This window comes from Abramis brama (assembly GCF_963993115.1).
Source record: "Abramis brama genome assembly, chromosome: 7".
In the NCBI taxonomy this organism is placed as follows: Eukaryota; Metazoa; Chordata; class Actinopteri; order Cypriniformes; family Leuciscidae; genus Abramis; species Abramis brama.
The window spans coordinates 12,660,898-12,681,847 of NC_139969.1; the positions used below are offsets into that span (position 1 = coordinate 12,660,898).

Consider the following 20,950-nt stretch of genomic DNA (forward strand, 5'->3'; position numbering starts at 1 on the left):
TCTGAGGATTTCTAGCTTTGTAACATTTTGGCATTCTTGTCTTCGGAAAGATTCTGATCTGTAGCTCTCAGAGGGAACGTCTGAAACATTTTTATTTATGTTCGCTGAAATAAATTCCCTACAGCACCATCACTGGATGCAGGCAACTGGTTGAATGATTCAACTAATTGAATCATAATAGCTCAGTTGTCTGGTGGCTTCTGAGCAAACATTGGCCATCTCACTTTTTGTACGTTAGGCTTGAGGTATTTGTTCTTTTCGCTGCCCACCATGCCCATAGAGAGTGCACATCTTTTGAAGTGGCAGAGGTCAGGCATGCTGACCTCACTGTGTGTATCTGTGCACAGATCACCGCCTCAGGGGAGGAACTGTAGACATAGCCGGTCCGAGAGAATGAGACTGCGATTTAAAAAACTAGCCCACAGCATCTCATGAACTGCCTCCCCGCTGACCTTTCTAAGAGCACTTCTAGTGGAAAATTACAGCTTCTGGGACTAATGACCTCATCCAGCAGGTTCAGTTCATATACAGGTATTATCTCAGAAATAAAATGTTATATACATTTTGAATCGAGTTTTGTTTAAAAAAAAATTGTGTTAAAAATCATGGTTGATATCACTTTCAGTTCATTTGTAACATTAATGGGCGAAATGACAGTATATTGTTGACGATATCAACTGCAGTATGTAAATGTATCCGTGCTACGCAGGACTGCTTAGTTATTGACATGTTAGCGCAATAAAGAAACATGCATGAATGAGAAAATTAAGTAGGACTTTCTTAATGTTAAAGGATTACTTCACCTCAGAATTTCACCCCACGCATTACGTAATCACATTGGAAAGGTCAATGGCATCTCTGAATTTGAGCTCATGGATTAGACGAAAGTACCATTTACAAAGCGAACGTGCAAAGACTAAGTCAAATGCCATCGTGATTGCGTAATGTGTGGCACATCGCAGAGTTCTGCAAGACAAGCATTTGTGGTTAAAAAGTATATACAATTTTATATTTTTTGAAAATGACAGATGGTTTCTCTAGATAAGACCCTTATTCCTCGGCTGGGATCGTGTTGAGCCCTTTGAAGCTGCACTGAAACTACAATTTGGACCTTCAACCCATTGGTTGCCATTAAAGTCCACTATATGGAGAAAAATCCTGGAATGTTTTCCGCAAAAAACTAAATTTCTTTTTGACTGAATACAGAAAGACATAAACATCTTAGATGACATGGGTTGAGTAAATTATCAGGAAATTTTTATTCTGAAGTGAACTAATCCTTTAAAAAGAGTTAAGTGCATAAGCGCATGCTCTTGAAAGTTCGGATACTCAATCTGAAGTGAACGTAAATAATTGAGGGGGGGATCTGTGCATTGTCTTAAAGTGACACCAGCCTAATATACATTACCTACAGAAATTGTGCATGATATACAAGTACTATGGATGTATTCTGTATTCACATTATATGCTACACTGTTATTGTTACATGGCCTTACTATGTGTAATTTTTCTGTTTAATTCAGTCAGTGGTGTCATCCACATCTAGTGGTGTCGTCCTGGTATCAACTTTCACATTCACATCAAACAAAGAGTCAAGAAGGAGATACTGCACACTTTATTTCTAGTGTAAAAGTGGTAGTGCTTCATATTAATGGTTCAGCACATTTCACCAGATTTATTTTTTCCTCTCTCTGCTGTAAGACAGATTTCATGCTATACAACACCAAACCAAATACAGACACGTGCACATTCCTGGAAACATGCAGTTCCTGTTGTTTAGCTGATAAACTTCATGTTCTGAAGTATCACTAGCATTAGACTTATTTGAATACTTGACCTGGCTAAGTATAATAAAATCCCCAGTTTCATAAGTGAATTATTAGGCTAATGAACGTGAGTTTTATGAGTCATCACATTCAAGGGCAGTGAAGCCTCCATCATGACCGCAGCCACAAAATACAGCTTTTAAAATACAAGGTTGAGAGTACATCTACACCTAATTATCTGATAATTTACAATTGAGCGTCATCATTACCAAAGCAGCCTTTTTTTTTTTTGTTCAGTCTGCTTTCATAATACATCCCAGATCTCATGCTAATGAAGCATTGCTCAGGGTGTCGATACTTGAGCCACAACGCAAATATTCATCTAGGAGGAGCTGCTGTTTTTTTGGGTGCTGTGTTGTAATGAGCTTGTGTACTCTCTCATTCTGTGGGAGGATCACAGGCTCCTCGACGTGACCGCCGCAAATCTTTCAATTAATCAGCTGAAGACATTAATCAGTTCACAATGATTTAATCGAATTACACCGCTGGGTTTGATCTCCACGTACGCTTCCTCCTCTGGCGCAAAGCTTTCCAGAAGGTTCCACCCTCCCCTTCCCGCCCTGGCACAGGTCGTAGAGAGTGTCAGACCCCCCTGTGTGAGGCTGCCTGCCACTGCGGCACCCCCGCTGACTACGGAGGGTGGATTAATTGGATTGGACAAAATGTGATGCTTTGATATTTACTGTACGAATCCTATTGCTTTTCTTGCAACCACAAGAAATTGCTTTTTGGAACAGCAATAATGGTAAAAAAAACTGTGTCGGACTGAAATAGATGCAGTTCCCTCTTTTCTTCTGCATCAGAGCTCATTTATTAGGAGCCTAATGGAAGGAGTCAGAGACGTGAAAGAGCTTAGCAAGTGCTGGAGCTTGACGATTTGTTAAACATGGAAGTTCGAAAAAGGGCTCCCGTATTCCCATATTGTGGTTTATTATTGCTAGTAAAGAAACAGAACGGTTTTCAAGTCACTGGAGAGCCATCGCTCACAGTAGTTTTAGGCTCACAGATTGAATACTCAATGCGTGTTTTCTTATGGGCCCGTCCTGCAGACTTTTATAAAGTAAACTTCATTAGGTTTATTTTTTTGTTCACTGAACTGTCATAAAAAAGGCATTTCTATCACTCAAATCAGCATTTATTCTGTGATGTATTTTTTAAATAAAATGACCAGATCCTTTTTGTCTTTCTAAGGTTAATTTAGAGCATTTTTTTAATATTTTAAATACAATTACATTTTTTTATTATAATGATATTAAAAATCAAAGTCATGGACATCAGCTGTTTTTTAAATGCATTTTTCCAATTCAACTTTTTACGTGAATTGTTATGCTGAAAATATTTGTATTAAAAATGGACACTTTTCACATTTCCCGGGTTCTCAGAAGCAGAATTTGTCGACAGCAAATAAAATGTTTGTATTTGCATTTGCTCTAATAGCAAACGAAAAAATCTGAAATAGCATAAAATTCCACGTCTTTCCAAAAGAGGGAAAAAATATCGGGATATTGATTACAGCAGTCAGAAAAGAGAAAGATGTCAAATTTTCCGTCACTCCCTCAGCCGTTGTATTAGAAATACCCTCGCAGCCGCATTATTTCGTTTTTTGTAATTTACTGACAAGGTAATATAACACAAAGTATAGCGTTATAAATGTGTATTAATTATTTTTTAAATGCAAATATTAAAAACTTTACTATATCTGCAATGTTGATAACTGTGAAAACGCACCTTCAAAGTCTGAAAAGGAAGTGTTGATTTTTTTTTTCCTAGCTCGTTTATAATATCAATGTTTTTAGGCCTACAATTTGACTATATACTGTGGTTATATAGATGTAGTGTGTGTGTGTGTGTGTGTGTGTGTGTGTCATGTGGAGATCAAAACGACTGCATCTGTGTGGGAAGAAAACCAAAATGTATCAGCCATTTTATTAGGTTGTTCTGAGAATCTGATAACACACACAATGGAATCACATTGACATATCCGAGACATGTAATTGCATTTATTGTGTATAACTCACATCAATATGATTTGTTGTATGCGGCAGTGCCTTAATGTTATTGAGTAGCGACGGGGAGGCTGTTGTGTATTTCATGGACATCATTACAGTCTTCAGACTAACCTTGAGCTTATGCTGGCCTTTGCGTCTTTGAATGTGGGCTGGAAATGAAAATTATTCCATTTTACTGCCGTACAGCACTATGTCCATGCTTTGATCCATCTGTCACTTATGACCCTGACTGTCAGTCACCTCTCTCATCCCCTCCTGCACCCGCCCACTGGGTACTTCTGAATCCCGTCTACACTTGCCATCTGGCTCTTTATGAGACGTGCCGGACTTACTGTTGATGTGACTCTTAATGAATATATTTAGAAGGAATAGTTTTACTGCTATCAGAAGGTTATGTTGTCATTCAGCTTTGGTTGTTTAGATCATTAATTTGCTAAGATTTTAGATAATTCATTTGCTCAATAATAGTACATAATTATTGTGGTGGCAACACTGTTGAAGATGTATATTTACATCGCTCTCTCAAAAACTTGATTCTGATTTGTGACAAACACGCAGCATAATAATCACATAAATAATAAATATATTTATTATTATGAAAAAAATTCAATAGAAAAAAAACATTTGATCATTTTTATTGTCAAATGTCAATTTACAGATTAGAAAATGATAATGTACAGTGTAAGAAAAAATAAGAGATTTGTGAAAGATTACATGTGCCATCTTAAAATATTAACTTTAAGTGAGTATCAGTTGTTGGCAGTGTTTGCGGGGTTTTGGGACAGCTGAATCTGAAACTTTTTTGCAATTCTGTTTGGGGACGCTGGAGTCACAGCAAATGTGCATCAAAACAAATTCACGCTCACGAAGCGATTTGACGAGCAACTACTTAAGCATGAAAAACCATTGCTTTGTGCCATTAAATCATTTCACAGTGCGTGAAGGGCTCCATTGGGATCCATTGTTTCATTTTAACTTCTTGTTGTGGTGAAAATTTGCATTAAGTGAGGGCATTACAGTGCTTATGCCTTCAGTTCAGTTGCCAGGATGGAGGAAGACATAACTCACGACATGTTCTGTGTGGGACTCCATCACAGCTATAAATATTCAGTGTGGGGGCTTGCATTGTGCCAGTGCAGCTGCATAACTATTCCTAACTATTGTTAGTCTCACATACTTACTACTAACCGTTAGCCTGTCACGATCTCTTATTCTGATTGGCCAACAGAAGGAACGGGCTCTGACTCTTGCAGCCTTCCTTGTGATCTGATTAGTCATATCAGCCCAGGTCCTGATAAAGACCTGATGATCAACAGTGGAGATGTGGCATCTTGTCCAGATGGAGCCGTGGCTGTTTTTGTGTTTGTCGGAATGAAATCTTGGCTGGAGCAGCGTCTGACTCAAAGCAGATGGGTGGCGGCAGACTCCTCTGTGAGGTAGCAGCTCTCTTGATGAGATACTGAGCTCTGGTGGCATGATCCATCCATTATTGAACTGCTCTGTCAGCTTATGTAGAAGAGCTAGATGCCCAAAGATGCAGACAAACACTTGATTACGCACTGGGGCTTTTAAAGCTTACCGTAAAATGAAAATCCGGTTATCATTTACTCACCTTCATGCTTTTCCAAACCTTTATGGCTATCATTTTTCTGTGAAACACAAAAGGAGAAATTTTGAAGAATTGCACTTGTCGCCTCTTTACTGTTTACGAAGGCTTTCAACTTTCAAAAAGGATGCAAATAATCATAAGTGTATCCAACTTGATTTGTGCCCTATTTTAAGTGTTCTGAAAGCACACAATACATTTGCGTCTGACATTTTGACTTAAGAAATGAATAAGTTGTCATTTATTGAAAATATTCATTGAAAATTTGTATCTGGTATGGAAACGTGACAGTATAATCATTCGTTTGAATCAGATCTTTTCAATGAATCAGTTGATCTGGTTCACAGAATCCGTCTGCATGATTTTTTCATGGATTGGTCCAATTCGTAAACAAATCATTATTTTGAGCTGGATCTTTTCAATGAATCAACTGATCTGGTTCACGTATTTGGTCTCGGTAAGTTGTTCATGAATTGGATCAATTCGTGAACAATTCATTCTTTTGAGTTGGATCTTTTCAGTGAATCAACTGATCTGTTTCACAGAATCGGTCTCAATAAGTTGTTTATGTATTTGTCCAATTTGTGAACAAATCATTCTTTTCATTTGGATCTTTTCAATGAATCAATTGATCTGTTTCACAAAATCAGTCTGAATTATTTGTTCATGAATTAGTCCAATTCGTGAATGAATTATTCCTTTGAGTTGGGTCTTTTCAATTAATCAATATATCTTGTTCATGGAATATGTCTGAATATTTGTTCATGGATTTATGGATTCATGGATTTAACTCATTGACTCAAAGCAGGTCTCGGGTTAACAGCTCCCACTTCTATGGAGTTGTATGGACCACTTTTACGATACTTTGATGGTGATTTTGTTGAAGCTTTTGAATCCATTCAAAGACTCGCTCTTGTTTCGGCCTTGAATCTGTGTGCATTTGAATTTTCCCTTTTTGAATACAATTCTAACAGATGCTTTTCTCCTTCATTTCTCTGCAGCGGAGCCTCTCCCTCTGATGGACCTGTGTCGACGTGCGGCGCGACTGGCTCTGGGACGAGAACGTCTACAGGAGATCGAGACGTTGCCTTTGCCCCAGTCTCTGAAGAATTACCTCCAGTACCAGTGAGAGTACAGGCTCTCACGTAGAAACACACACACGGACACAGAGAGGAAGCCTGAGGCGGGAATATAGCGCCACCATCAGGCCGCAGAGGGAAATGTTTACATTGTGGCTCACTGGTGGAATCTTAAATTAGTTTTTATTTTATTTTGTATTTGTTTTTGTTCAGTTTTCATTTTCCTCTTTATGAGTTGTTTAAATTATTGGTGGCTTTGGAAGAACAGACCTGAACAGACCTGCAGCGCCTCCAGGTGTACGTCTCGCCCTGGAGAATACGACAGGAAGCGGCATTTCAGAAAGCACATTAACCTTGGGATGCCTTTGAAAGCCCATAGTAATAATCGTTCCTCTTTCCCTGGGTGTAAAGCCTGCAGAGCAGAGTCAACGGACACAGGAGACCGAGGCGGCTGAAGGTCGGGCTCAGCGGCCTCCCGAGTCGAAATCCGCCAAACGGGAGCCTAAAGGAAGAAACAAGCCCTGGAAGGTGGTAAGCAGGTGCCAGTACTTGCGCACAAGACCACCAGGGGACAGTAATATGACTGACAGCAGCCATTTTCCCCCTTTTTTCCTGGGATGGATGTGTTTTCCCAAGGACACACTCATGCGTACGCACATATACGACCAACAATCATATACGGATTTCACTTCTTTTTTTTTTCTCTGTGGGCTTGAGTCACTTTTCTATCTGATTTTATTGTCAGTGTGAGAATTTCAGTTGATGATGATTATTTTATCAAGATGTTTGGCTATCTTTACATTTATTTATCAGGTTCTAGTTCCTTTTTAATTGAAATAAGGATGTGCGAGCACATAGATATTGAACACTATCATACACTCGTCACATATGGCTTTCTATTTTAAACTGGGATGCTGCTTTTATTATTATTAATATTATTATCATGATTATTATTCTGCCTGAATGCTCAGATAGAAGTCTGTTTTTTCAGAGGCACACAGTGGAATGTAAAGATCTTGCTAGCGTTAGCATATTTGAAATGTGAATAAAAGCCAAGTGAATGAGAAGGATTTCATTGATAGTTTTGTTTTCGGAGACAGAATATGTCCAGATGAGTGTTTCAACCTTCTTATTGAATAAGAATGTGTGTTTTTCAGCTCAGAAGGGCCTATTTACATAATACCACTTCTTTTCCTAACGTTCCACTGAGAGTTACCTCGTTTCCCACTTCTCTCTCTCTCTCTCTCTCTCATGTCTGACTCCCACTCTATCACAGTCTGAGGCTGATCTAAAGTATTATCTAACCTAAATCTGTGAAGAATTGGATCACTCTTCTCATGCTCAGGTTCATGAGAGTTTTTTAACCAGTCACTAACCGCAAGTGCTTCAGTAATCCAAACCTCTCTTGTGTTCTTAATCACTCAGTTATTCACCTAAAGAAAAAAACCTTAACATTTTTTTTAATTGAACAAAATTACAGGAAATGCTGACTAATCAATTTATTGACATATCAGTTTTTGCTAAATAAGGATAATTCAAAGATGCTGTTGGACAACGATTGAATAGACAAAAAGTGTCTGTAGGGCTCAGTATTTAACCTGGCCTAAGGCAAAATAGTCAAATTCAAGTGAAGTAGCAGAACTGTAAGAATGTGACTTTTATTATACTATGTTCTGTGTACACTATTTGCTAATGTTTTTAAATAGTTATATAACTATATACACTACTGTTCAAAAGTTTGGGGTCAGTCTTCTTTTTTTCAAGAAATTTATTAAAACAGCTATTTTAAACGGTAATAATATTTCACAATATTACTGTTTTTACTTTATTTTTGCCTTGGTACGCATAAGAGACTTCTTTCAAAAACATTTTGAAAATATTACCGACCCCAAAGTTTTGAAGTAGTGGTAGTATTGTCTAATTTAATGATGTAATTTAATATATATTATAATGGGTGTTAAATGTTTTAAATGGGTAACCTTACAAAATACCTCAGTAATCCAGCTTGGATCAAATCTTAAGTGCAAATGTTGAAGAGAAACTCCACACTGTCTCTGCACTTCTTCCATTAAGGTCGACAAACTTTAAGTGGATTTTTTAGGTAATGAAAAATGCTGACCTTTTTTTTTTACTGATCTTTGCTTCAAATAGTGTGATAGGGCTGTTTGGATAATCTTGCCCTGTTTTAGAGTATCTGGACATGACCGTCCTATTGGAAATCAATGCAAGACGGCGAGACTTTTTTTTTCTTGGCATCTCTCTTTCACGTTAGGAGTCAGCTCAAATGTAATTGAATATCACAGATCCGAGAGCACAGGTACAAAGACAGGAGCCTGATCAAAGCATCGAGACGGAGAACAAGGCGCTGTGGTTCAAGCCAGGACATTGATCCTCCCTATCCTCTGTTTCCCCCCAATCTGGTCTTAAATCTCTAACAAACATGTTTAACCAAAGGGAACAGACTGTTCCGTGTCTTCTAGCCTTGAGAGAATGGCCGAAGTGTCTGCGTTCGTGTACAAATGCTTACGAAACACCTTGGGAATCACTGATTGTTTATGTTTTAAGTCCTTCATTATTAGCAGGCGATTGTTGAGCTCTTGGAAATGAGTATTGTACTGACTTCCTCCCAGTGTGATTCTCCATATGCTGTGTAGACATGGGCCAGTGGCTATTTCCTTAACTTACCGGGGTGTAAATAGGAGGGCGAGCGCTCATCCACCACTGAGAGGCCTTGGGAGACGGGTGTAAAAAAAAAGAAAAAAGCGAGACTTCCTTGATTTGCTTCCTTTCCTGTGGGTGTGCGGCTGTTGTGTGTGTGAGAGAGAATGAGGGTATAAATAGGGAGCCGGTGGCAGTGATGGTCTGGGGAAAAGATCTTTGTGTCTGAAACGACCTCAGCTTCCACATGCAGGTGTATCCTGGCCTGCGCTGGTCACAACATCACTGAGGGTACAAGAAAACAATGTCTGTAAATCTGTTCTGCTGAGAAAACACTGGAGATGGCACATTTTGTTGCAGTGTTCTCGCTGCAGATTTCCCGTTCATGCGCCAGAACTCAGACTTCTATTTGAAAAAGGAAGTCCAGGAGAACAGATTGTTTCTTTGAGGGACAGCCCTGGTTGGAAAGAAAATATGAAAAACCTTCAATTGATTAATGAATTCATTAATCTAGCAAATAAGAATGAAAGTTTTCTCACATGCTCATCTTACCCCACTCACCATTTTGGGAAAAATGCTTCATGAGGGCAGGCTCACTTTTATGTCTTTGTTATGAAAGCACCATTTAACAGTAACATTTGAATTTTCTCCTTTAAATTTTTGGAGATTTTTTCAGTAAATTAACCACAGATTGAATGAAATGCTGCTTCTTGAAAATGCTTTATTTTGTCTGTTCATTTAAAAACCAGGGGTTGCACATTTTACAGTCCTCCCCTATTTGAAGATACTTTACTATTTTGTTCTGCAACATAAGTTACACATGAATACAGTAAATTACACAAAAAAACAGAAAAAAACAGAAATATTGTGAAATATTATTACAATCGAAGATAACAGTTTTCTATTGGAATATATATTAAAATGTAATTTATTCCTTATGATCAAACTGAATTTTCAACATCATTACTCCAGTCTTCAGTGTCACATGATCCTTCAGAAATCTTTCTAATTTGTTGATTTGCTACTCAAATAACATTTCTTCTTATCATCAATGTTGAAAAACAGTTGTGCTGCTTAATATTTTTGTAAAATCCATGTTTTTCAGGATTTTTTGATGCATAGAAAGTTCATAAGAGAATTGATTTAAAACATACACTTTTAACATTATAAATGTCTTTACTGCTGAAAGTATTAATTTATTTCACACACACACACAAAAAAATGTTTTACCTGACCCTAAACTTGCTAATCAACACATATTTGTGGTACAGATGCAATTAAGAAAGTGTCTTCAAGTAGTGTTAATTAACCATAGACCTTATTTTACTCATAAGTCCAAAACCATTGCTCTAAAAACCCATTAGAAATTGCCGTAGTGAATTGGTCTTCCAGGTTGGCCTACAAACCGACTTTTAATGACTGAACAGCTCTGTAATGTTATGCTAACATTGCAAATTCTGTTCGACAAGGTGATTACAGCGCCAGCTTCCAATAGGCGGAAGGGATTTGGGGTATTTGGACTCAGCATGGGCCAATATTGAACAGGTGATTGTAAGGATTTGATTGAAAATGAGCCTGTGTGGTTTTCTCTCCAGCTTAAGAGAAAACCACACAGGGAGTGTACAGAGAGATGAAACAGATTAGCGCGAGTCAACATGTTCTCTTCCTCCTTCACTCCCCTTCATTTTCTCTCCTCTCACGCTCGGTTTTCCGAGCCAGCCTGTATAAATAGCATGCGATCCATCTATTATGTCTGTACGTCTCCACTCTCCCTGGATCCTGTTTAGCTTCTCAGCTCTCCTCGAGAGCCCTGTTGCAAAAGCAGCATTAAAGAGTTTCTGGAAGCGGACAATTTTCCCATAGCATAGCCTGATTTAATTCTGTGCTTCCAGGAACATTCTAGAAGACTCGTTGCAAGCCTAAAAAACATCACAAACTTGGGTCAACCTGAGCCATGTAGGTTGTTTAGGGCCATGCTATACCCAAGCCGGAAAGTAAAATATAATTATAAAATTATATTATTAATATTAATCCATTTGGTATCCAAGTAATGTGAAAATATTATTTTTTATAATTAATGGCTTAAACACATTGTTTCTTTTTAGGGAAAAAAACTAAATAATGTGTGTGTGTGTGTGTTTATACAGTATATATATATATATATATATATATATATATATATATATATATATGAAATTGTGCATGCTTTCTTTGACCATGCAGCCACTAAGAACCCTGCCACCTTCCAACATATAAATAAATGAGTGAATAAAAATAATTAAAAGAAAAACAAAGGAAATAGTGGTCGCCATGGCTCAACATAAAAATTAGAGTGACATGTGAGGGTGTCTAATGGCTTTCTGACATCTGCAATATAGCACATGGACAATTGGGGAGGGTTGGAGATGAAATCCCCTCCATCTACACCTCATTTCACTTTATGAAATCTGATACATTAAAAGCTTCTGGTGACTATTTAAATAAATAAGGCATAGTTTTCCATGCCACCTCACCAAATGGTTCCATATTAAACATTAAAGGTTAGCATAGATTTGGTTTAATGATTTTTGCCATATTCTAATGAGTGCTAATATTACACTTGCCTGTGTGTCACCATTTATTATTACAGCACCAGATTCATTGGACCTCAGAGTTAAAGAATTGGAAAATTATTCATATTAAGCATGTGCAGCAGATTCAATTTGTCGTGTTCTCCGAGATTCAAGTGAATTGGGGATGTGCTTTGATACGACTTGCTTGCTGTTCAATTTCTTTTTCCCACAAACCGTTCCCCTAATGAGTCCATGCAGATGCAGGAAAAAGTGAAGCCCTCTTAATTTGAAAAGTGCAAAGCAGGCCCTTGGGTTCATCTGTGTCTGTGCTGGTGCTGCTCAAATTAGGTTAATTAGCTCTCACAGCCAGGAGAAGTCTAACATACCAAACATTCTGAGTGAGTGCACACGAAAAGCAATCAAAAACTGTTTTAAGCCCAAAGTATACTTTATATAGTTTTAAAGTGTACATTAAGGTCCACGTACAGTGCACGTGATGCAAATTCCGTCACTACTACTCCTCTGTGTGTGCCGCCTGATTTTGTTTTGTAGTTTGTACATGCAGGTCGCACGTGCACATTGAATTTATTTTGCACTTATCAGTTGTTCCACAAGGTGGCAACACTGGCCCAGGCCATTGTTTCACAGTAAAAAACGAATCTAAAGAGACAGAATATAAAAACAACAACAACAAAATACAGAAGAGCGCAACAACAACATACGCCTGCATTGACAAGCACTTGTGTGAGGAGGTAATGTGATTGCCAACACAAAATACAAAGACTTTTTTTATCGGTCATAACTTAATCCAGAAGAAAATAGCACAATACTGGTCAATAATGAAACTTTCTAGAGCACATGTGTCGACCGTCTGCATTCACACCAAGCGGCAACCTCCCTGTCTCTCTCTTGAAACCAACACGGAAGTTAATTCAACAGCAATTCATCAACTGGCCGCTTTAGGCTGGGTGCAGAAGTGAGTCAAATCTGTATCTCCCCCATGTTAAAATGCCCAACTTTACAGCAGAAAAAAACACGTTTACAGCCTGGTGCAAAAAGTTGCTTTGGTCTATATAGCTTATTTTTCCCTTCATGACAACTGTGAGGGGGGTGAATTTTTTTTTATAACTCATCCATTTACATTATATTAAGCCTTAAACGTACAGTATGGAATTTTTTCTCCACTAGGGGTCGCTAACCTATTTACAATAACAAAGGCGTAGTTTGATGATGCAACATTTGCTAAGAATTATGGATCTTGTCGTCAACGTCAAGCCGACCGATCTAATAATGTTTATGGGTGACTGAATACATCAATGTTTTTATCATGACTGTGATATGAAGCAGTTCGGGATTGCTAAGAGACAGCTATCAGCTCCACACGCGACGCGAGTCCCGCGGATATAAAAGGAATATGGACATTTCATTCTACCGAACTACACGCGAGTGCAGAATTACTACTCACAGGTCAGTTTATTAGACAAATTAAACTTGTGAGGTAACGCAGCGCTGTTTCACTTGGTCTAACATTACACTATCACACTAAACTGCATTTGAATGTGTTGAAATGTATGTGTTAGTTTGTCTGTATGAGACTAGCAGTAAGCTAGATCAACATTAGAATAACATACAGATCATATTCTGACATTTTATCATTGTTGAACTATATAACATTGATTAGTTTTATGTAAATGTGCTCACCTGTTTAATAAAGTACATGTAGGAGCGGTCGAAGTCTCGGACGTGGAGCTCTCGGCATCTCGAAAACACCGCGCTGATATTGATTCTCGTTTTAGTTCTCCTTTTTTATCCAAAGTCTGCTTGCCATGGTCCATAATGTTTGAACGAAACAACAACAGCGTGCAGATAGACATTGCGAACTACAGTGGTCCACGTCTGTCGTCTTGGTTACTATCAGAGGGCTCTAGTTCATAGCTCTGGTTACCATGGCAGCACGAGCAGAAACCAGGGACAACGCGGATATGATGCCATTGACTGCGACAAAACGGAAATAAAGAAACGTGCCGTGTCTTCGAATTAAATTAAAATTTCTCCTGGTCAAAAATACTGTAAAGAAATAGTGATTGAAATATTATTACATTTTAAAAATCAATGTTATCTGTTTTAATGTATTTTAAAATGTAATTTATTAATGTGATGGCAATGCTGAATTTTCAGCAGCCATTACTCCAGTCTTAAGTTTATACCATTCAAGTAGGTAGGTTAATGACAAATTGATAGTGCACAGTCGAGGAGAGTTCAATTTTCACACTCATTTAGTCCACAGCTATTCAGGTTATGTGACTGTGACAGGTAACAATGCCCTGTGCCATTATGTATCTGCTTCTTTTTTTAGCTGTGCAAGTATGTCTGAGGTCCAGAAGGAAGTTCTCACAGGGATTCAGTCTGAGCTGGCAGAGCTGAAATCCACTGTGAGTTCTCTGAAGAACAGACTGCAGGTCACCGAGGAACAACTGCAACAGCTCAGGAAAAACGGTAACACATTCCTGCCTGTTCTTATCATTTCTGTCAGCCTATACCTGTAAAACACTAAACAGTTAATATTTTTAAATATTAGTAAATATCAGGAAACTCTCAGTTAGATAGCCTCAGCCTGGCCTTGAAATGCCCTCAGAACATACATGGATCCATAAAGGGTGATCCAATTTTTATTTTTTTTTATAGTGGTGTGGTTTCTCCATATGATTTAAAAATAAAATAAAAACTATTCTAAGTTCAAAGCTATTAACCAAATCAGCCATTTCTAAGATGAATCCAACACTATCTCACGACCAATTCGTACGAATTCGTACGAATGATAAAAAGATGGCTAATTCGTACGAATTCGTACGACCTCACTCGTACGATTTTGTACGATTTGTCTAAACCCACGTGAATTCATACGAATTGGGCAATTCGTAAAATATGTAAGATTTTGCAAAAATCGTACTAATTCGTACGAGTGAGGTCGTATGAATTCGTACAAATTAGCCACCTCGTAGAATTTGTACGTTTTCTAAATGAAATTTTCAGTCCATTACTAGTGCTAACACCTTAAGAAGAATTCAGTCCTGCAGCAGAGATAAGTGAAAAATGTGTTGTCATCAGTGTTGGGAGTAATGCTTTACAAAAGTAATGTATTACAGTAACTTATTACTTTTTGTTGTAACGCAGTAGTGTAAGGCATTACTAATCAATTTTCAGTAATATTTTACTCGGTACATGTTCAGTAACGCATGCGTTACAACACACTTTTAGCCAAAAATTTAATTGTTCAAAAAAATACAAAATAAAAAAATAAATACAGCCAGACCGCGAGACATTAACGAATGAAAAATGCAAGTTATTACCTGTTCGTGGTCAGTCAATAGCCGCGTGCGTGTGGTGTCCAAGTTTGTAAATAATGACTAAATGACAGCTTCTGATATATTTGTAAGGCGATTTATTTCATTCATCTCCCTCTTGCTGGTGTACCTTTGTATTGTGTGACATAGTCCAGTAAAAGCGTGTTTAGGGCAGGTTTTACAGGAGTGCCGCGATCATGATTTCGGTCTCTGTGCTCGCGATGGCCAGTGGAAAAGCGGTTAATGGGAGAATATGATAGAAGAAGACTGTACATTCGCGGGATGGACGCGCATTGCTCTATTTGCTCTTCTGTGTTTTCTTTCTAACCAGAGAGCAGTCCGTTTTCTTTCGTTTTGAATTGTTCTGTTTAAAAGTAGACATGTCTGACTGTGAGTGAGGCAAGTAGACACTGAGTTTCGGTTCATTTATGAGACGCCCGCGCCTCCGTGTCCTGGTTATCTCTTGTCTACTTATATTTACTTCTTACTTATTAAATCCAGGCAATTGGTAGATGAATCATTGATTAAAATTAAGATACAATTAATACAAAACGAAATTCACTTTAAAGAAAGGCTTTGTGCTTTCTGTTTGAGGTCTCTGTGAAAGCTTAAGCAGTCTTTAGTGCCGCTTTCAGAGCGGTTGCGTCCGTTACGGAGAACTGACACGACCGTAACATCGTTTTTTCCTCATAAATGCGAACACGAAAAATAAAATAAAATAAAATAAAATAAAATAAAATAAAATAAAATAAAATGAATATATTATGTTCTGTGGAGAGCCAACCCTTCTTCATACGGTGGGTAGTATTAGGCCTACTTTTGGTTTGCTTAGTGTAATTCACAGAATTACTAAAAAATATTTTGCTATAACCTACCTAAAAGTTAAAGATTTTTTTGTGTCACGCTATTTCCCTCATATTAAATATAAAATGCATGTGTGTATATTTTTCTAATGTCTGGACTCCTTTATTAAGGGAGTAGCCTATGGATGTATAAACAGACGTTTCAATATATTGGTATTAAATGAATTTTCTGAAAATTTATATTTCAAGTTTTTACTGCAAATGTCACGTCCATAATGCTGGAATTGCCCAATTTAAAATAATTTATTCTCAACTAGTTTTGTGGTGTAGGTCTATGTATTTTATAATGTTAATTTCAAATAATACTAAAAGTAATTTAAAGATGTGGTAGCTTTGGATCTGGAGGTGTGGGGTGTGTCGTGATTCTGCCTTCTCACACCGACACAGGTTCATGAATCTGAGTGTCGCGGTTTCATATCGCATATCTTTACAGCCCTAGTCATTTTAGAATGTTAAGTTCTACTTCTGTAGTTATTTTGGTTAAAGTAACTCAAAAGTAATACAGGAGTAATGTAATGCATTACAATTCTGAAACAGTAATATTGTAAGGTAAAGAATTACTTTTTAATAACAGTAACAAGTAATGTATAATGTATTACAGTTTGGAAGTAACTTGCACAACACTGGTTGTCATTGACCAAAGTTCAAAGTGTAATCAGAAACCATGCTTTACTATAAAATTACCTAGCCAGCAAAATGTATAAGCATTATTATATTATATTTTTCTATACAGTTTTTGTGTGATTATAGTGTTTTGATGGGTTTTTTTTTTTTTTTTTTACAAAACATGATCTGATTCACACAGAATATAAAGTGGCATTTGGTGCCACACTTGGATCAACAGGTGACTTTGGACCCTTCAACACTCCAGTCACACTGGTTTACGATAATGTCTATGTGAATGAAGGAGGAGCTTACAACCCAACCACTGGTATGTATTCTTATAACCTATATCAAGGTTTTATAATCACACTGAAAACTACATTTTGTCAAAATGAGCAGTGTAATTATTTACTGTTTATTGAACTATTACAGGTATCTTCACAGCACCTGTAAAAGGGGCCTATTTCTTCAGTTTCTCTGGACATAACCGCTCATCGAAAGTTCTGAATTTAGGACTCTTTAAAAATGGAGAACAGATGGTGATTGTTTTCAATCATCCTCTAGGTGACCGCTATGAATCAACGGCTAATTCAATCTCTTTGATTTTAGAGAAAGGAGATTGTGTCTGTGTGCGTCTCCGGGAGACTTCATGGGTCTTTGATAATTACAGCCACCACAATTCATTTGTTGGCCATTTACTTTTTCCTCTTTGACAATCTTACTAAATTCATGAAGCTTCAAGTCAAAATTATCATTTCTTTTTCAAGACTAAAATTGTATTCTGGAATGTTTTCATATGCATAAGAAATATGCTTTTAAGGACAAGATGCAGGCCTGGTGAAAGTTAGTGTGGAAAAACAACTGTTGTAGATGGAGGGAACAAGTATTAGACTGCTGTATGAATATTATATTTAACCCTTATAACTTGAGCAACAAGCTGGGCTAATCAAATTTCATAGTTAACTTTTGCCTTGTAACAGAGGAGGGAGATTGCGAAATTGCATATGAAGAGCCAAGTAAATTCGAGGAAAAATTATATAATCATATTACGCTATCTTTGCTCATGTAGAAACTGTTGTCATCTTTTTAAGTTTTCTCTGATTTATCTGAGATACTCCCAGCCATGATTAAAGCATATCAAAGGCATTGTCTGGAGTCTTTTCTGGTAACTGATGTGCAGCACGCAAGTAGAGATCCTAATTTCCAGTTCCCAAATGATAGTGTTCATATGGGGGCAGGACGCCGTCTGACAAAGCCAGTCTGAGGTTTCTGGGGGGGCAAACACTTTTAGAGAGGGATCCACCTGAGAATAATATTTGTGATTGGGATCCTGTATGATCTGGAGTAGATAGACATGCCATGTAAATAATTTCCAGGTCCCTGCTTTAGAATCGTGCCAATCTCAGATGCCTGGAACACCACAGAGGCACCAAGGTAACCTAAGTAAGGTGCAAAGAGGGAATTTCTACAACACAATTTTTATAAATTCCATTGTACTTTTTGTACCAATGTACTTTTTAACAAGTCTTAACCACAGGTGCTAAATATAACATAAAAAACTTTTTAGTTTTAGTCCTGATTCACCATAACCATTTTTATTCATTAATAGGGGTTGTTCTATCTTTTTAATCTGTTAGATATATGCTGGTTTTTTTTGTTGTTTTTTTTCATTTACTGATTATGTTGACATTTTTTTACATCCCTTCCTCACTGAATGGTTGTCATGAGTTAAACACCAATCCACCAAGACTATATAAGGAGGTGCAGGAATTTCTGTAACTAAAACACCTGTGTATTCAAGTGTACTTACAGTACTCCAAGAATTTTGTTTGGGTAGTGTGATTGTAAAACCTTAAGATAATGGTGCCCTGTACCAACCTGTATCCGCTGCTGCTTCTCGTGTTCAGCTGTATACCTGTATCTCTGACGTACAGCCAGAAGAGGATGTAGCACCTAATTGGACTATGCATGTGAAAGTGGAGGAATTCGGTGATGTTTTGACTCAAGGTGAGTTTCACCAACACTTTTTCAAAGGGATCTACACTGAGCTGGCAGAGCTGAGATTCACTGGTCTATGATGGACAGACTGAAGGAACAGATGGAGAAGTTCAAAAGAAACACTAACCATCTTGGGTAAAACATGCCAATTTGATGAGGATGTTTTCTGATTGGGTGATTGTTTCATCTTGATCATTAACCTTTTAACCAATTAGTTTGACATCTTGAGTGGAGCCTGTCACCTGTTAATTTTCATTGTACGAGTATGGCAATGTTTTCTTAAAACGGTCATGCATTGTTTATGTTGTATACCCTGAAAAAGGCTCTCAAGCTGAAACGTGTTGGTCATTTTTAGAATTTATTAAAGCTCCCTTTACCAAAAGGATTCCATTTTTTTTGCACTTGCATTGATTTTGAATGGAGAACTATTTTCTTTTTTTCTGTGTAAATTCAAAATAATTATCAATCTCTTAATCTTCAGCACAGTAGAGAGAAGTGAATTGTGCTGACTCTCTCACTAGAAGTGAATCATAGGCCTCGTTTACACTGTCAGTGAAATGTGACCCAATTCCGATTTTTCGCTCACATGTGACACAGATCGGAGAGTAGCATCTGCCTGCAAAATCGGAGGCTGCATTTTCAGGACCCCACTTCTAGGACCCTAGGTTTTTAGTGACAACGCCACCTACCGAATTAGAGGACCAGCGAAGATGGATGACAATCAGAGTGTGAGTATCAAATGCGAATACATTTTTATTTGTTAAACTTTAAAAACAATTGTGATGCATTTCATTGGAAAGTTAACGTAGCCAACGTGATGGGGATTTGGTAAATAAATAGTCTTGAATGCATAGCCATCATATATTAGCCTCTAATGCTGTAAAATGAATTGTTTGCACATTCATTTAACGGAACTGTTGCATGCTAAGCCAGTGTTGACTTATTGACAGCACAATAAACTGTAGCATGTTCGTTCTCAAAGCTTGTTAATTACTCATTGTTTTTCCATTTTAATTCAGTTAAAATAATCGTAATGTTTTCACTGTCACGTGCTCTCAGTCAGTCTGTTTAACGTTACCCACAATAGTCCTTCGGATGAGACGTTAAACCGAGGTCCTGACTCTCTGTGGTCATTAAAAATCCCATGGCATTTCTCGTAAAGAGTAGGGGTGTAACCCCGGTGTCATGGCCACACACCATTGGCCCTTACCAATCATGGCCTCCTAATAATCCCCTTACATTGAATTGGCTCTATCACTCTCTCTCCTCTCTCCACCTATATCCGGTGTGTGGTGAGCGCACTGGCGCCGTTGTACTGTGGCTGCCGTCGCATCATCCAAGTGGATGCTGCACACTGGTGGTGGTTGAGGAGAGATCCCCTGACATGATTGTAAAGCGCTTTGGGTGTACAGTAGTACATATGAAAGCGCTATATAAATGCCCGATTCTATTCTATTCTATTCTAATAGGCCTACATGTTATGAGTAGGCTAGTCTCTTCATTGACATGGTTTTATAAAGTTGGTTGAGACATATGACATTTTAATAGTCAGACATAACAGAGAGGCCATCATAATAACTGACTGTTAAAATACCACGTGTTAGATTGTGTAATTTACTGTGTACTGTATATGAAGTGCTTTCAGGGACACAGCTCAGGGTAGGCAATAGAATGACAAAAGATAAATAAATAAATTGGTTAAGTACTAGGCTTAGGCCTAATTTATGTCTATTTATTTATATGAAATTTACTTAAAAATGTTTTTCAAGAAACACATATCATGTGTATAATATGTTATTTCTATTCAGATTTCTTGCATCTCTCGCTATTTTTTTTTTTTTTCTCAGTTCAGATGGGCTTTATTGACATGAGTGTTTCTAGAACCTTTGTTCCCACAACATCAAAATCATTTTTTTTTTCAAATCTTTGAACAGAATGCAATAATAGTAGGCTATTATGAACATTAATTGTTATGAAGATTGATATCATTATTTTTGTATCGTATATGTGTGTGCACTCTGTGGTAACTAAGATCTTTTAAATATGAAATTTAAAATTAGAGAGTAGAACATTTTCAACTAAATGTTCCTTATTTAATTCACTTCTCTTTCTCTCTCTTAGGAGTCAGTGATGATGCTGTCCACGAAGTTCTGTCTATGTGGTTCACGTCATGAACAAATTTGTTTTTGTGTGTGTTGAAGTTCAGTTGTTATATATTATTTCGTAAAATAAACACAATCTTAAATCTACCCCCAGAGTCATCCTTGTCTTCCCTCTGTACTTGAAAATGTGGTCGATCTGACTGAAAAGACTATAACATGATTCCTTGTTTATTTTACTTGAGTAGTATTTGTGTGTAATACAACTTTAAATAAACTGTAAAACTCTAATGTAGTTAATACTGCCTTGGTG

The 20,950-nt window shown here is 37.4% G+C and overlaps 2 protein-coding genes across 3 annotated transcripts in view; both read left to right on the forward strand.

The window, feature by feature from the left end:
• Positions 1-7,590, forward strand: part of spsb4a (splA/ryanodine receptor domain and SOCS box containing 4a) — a 47,817-nt gene extending 40,227 nt beyond the window's left edge. For both annotated transcript variants that reach the window (XM_084120796.1, XM_084120795.1), the window contains exon 3: positions 6,443-7,590. In XM_084120796.1, the coding sequence (XP_083976922.1) occupies positions 6,443-6,570 (128 nt within the window). In that variant the 3' untranslated portion in view covers positions 6,571-7,590. The remainder of the gene's footprint in view (positions 1-6,442) is intronic.
• Positions 7,591-14,004: 6,414 nt separating this feature from the next.
• On the forward strand, positions 14,005-20,780 carry LOC311087400 (complement C1q tumor necrosis factor-related protein 6-like). Its single transcript, XM_084120719.1, has 4 exons — positions 14,005-14,226; positions 16,743-16,868; positions 16,973-19,266; positions 20,660-20,780. The coding sequence occupies exons 1-3, from the start codon at positions 14,097-14,099 to the stop codon at positions 17,251-17,253; spliced, it is 537 nt and encodes a 178-aa protein (XP_083976845.1). The 5' UTR covers positions 14,005-14,096; the 3' UTR covers positions 17,254-19,266; positions 20,660-20,780.
• Positions 20,781-20,950: the final 170 nt, after the last annotated feature.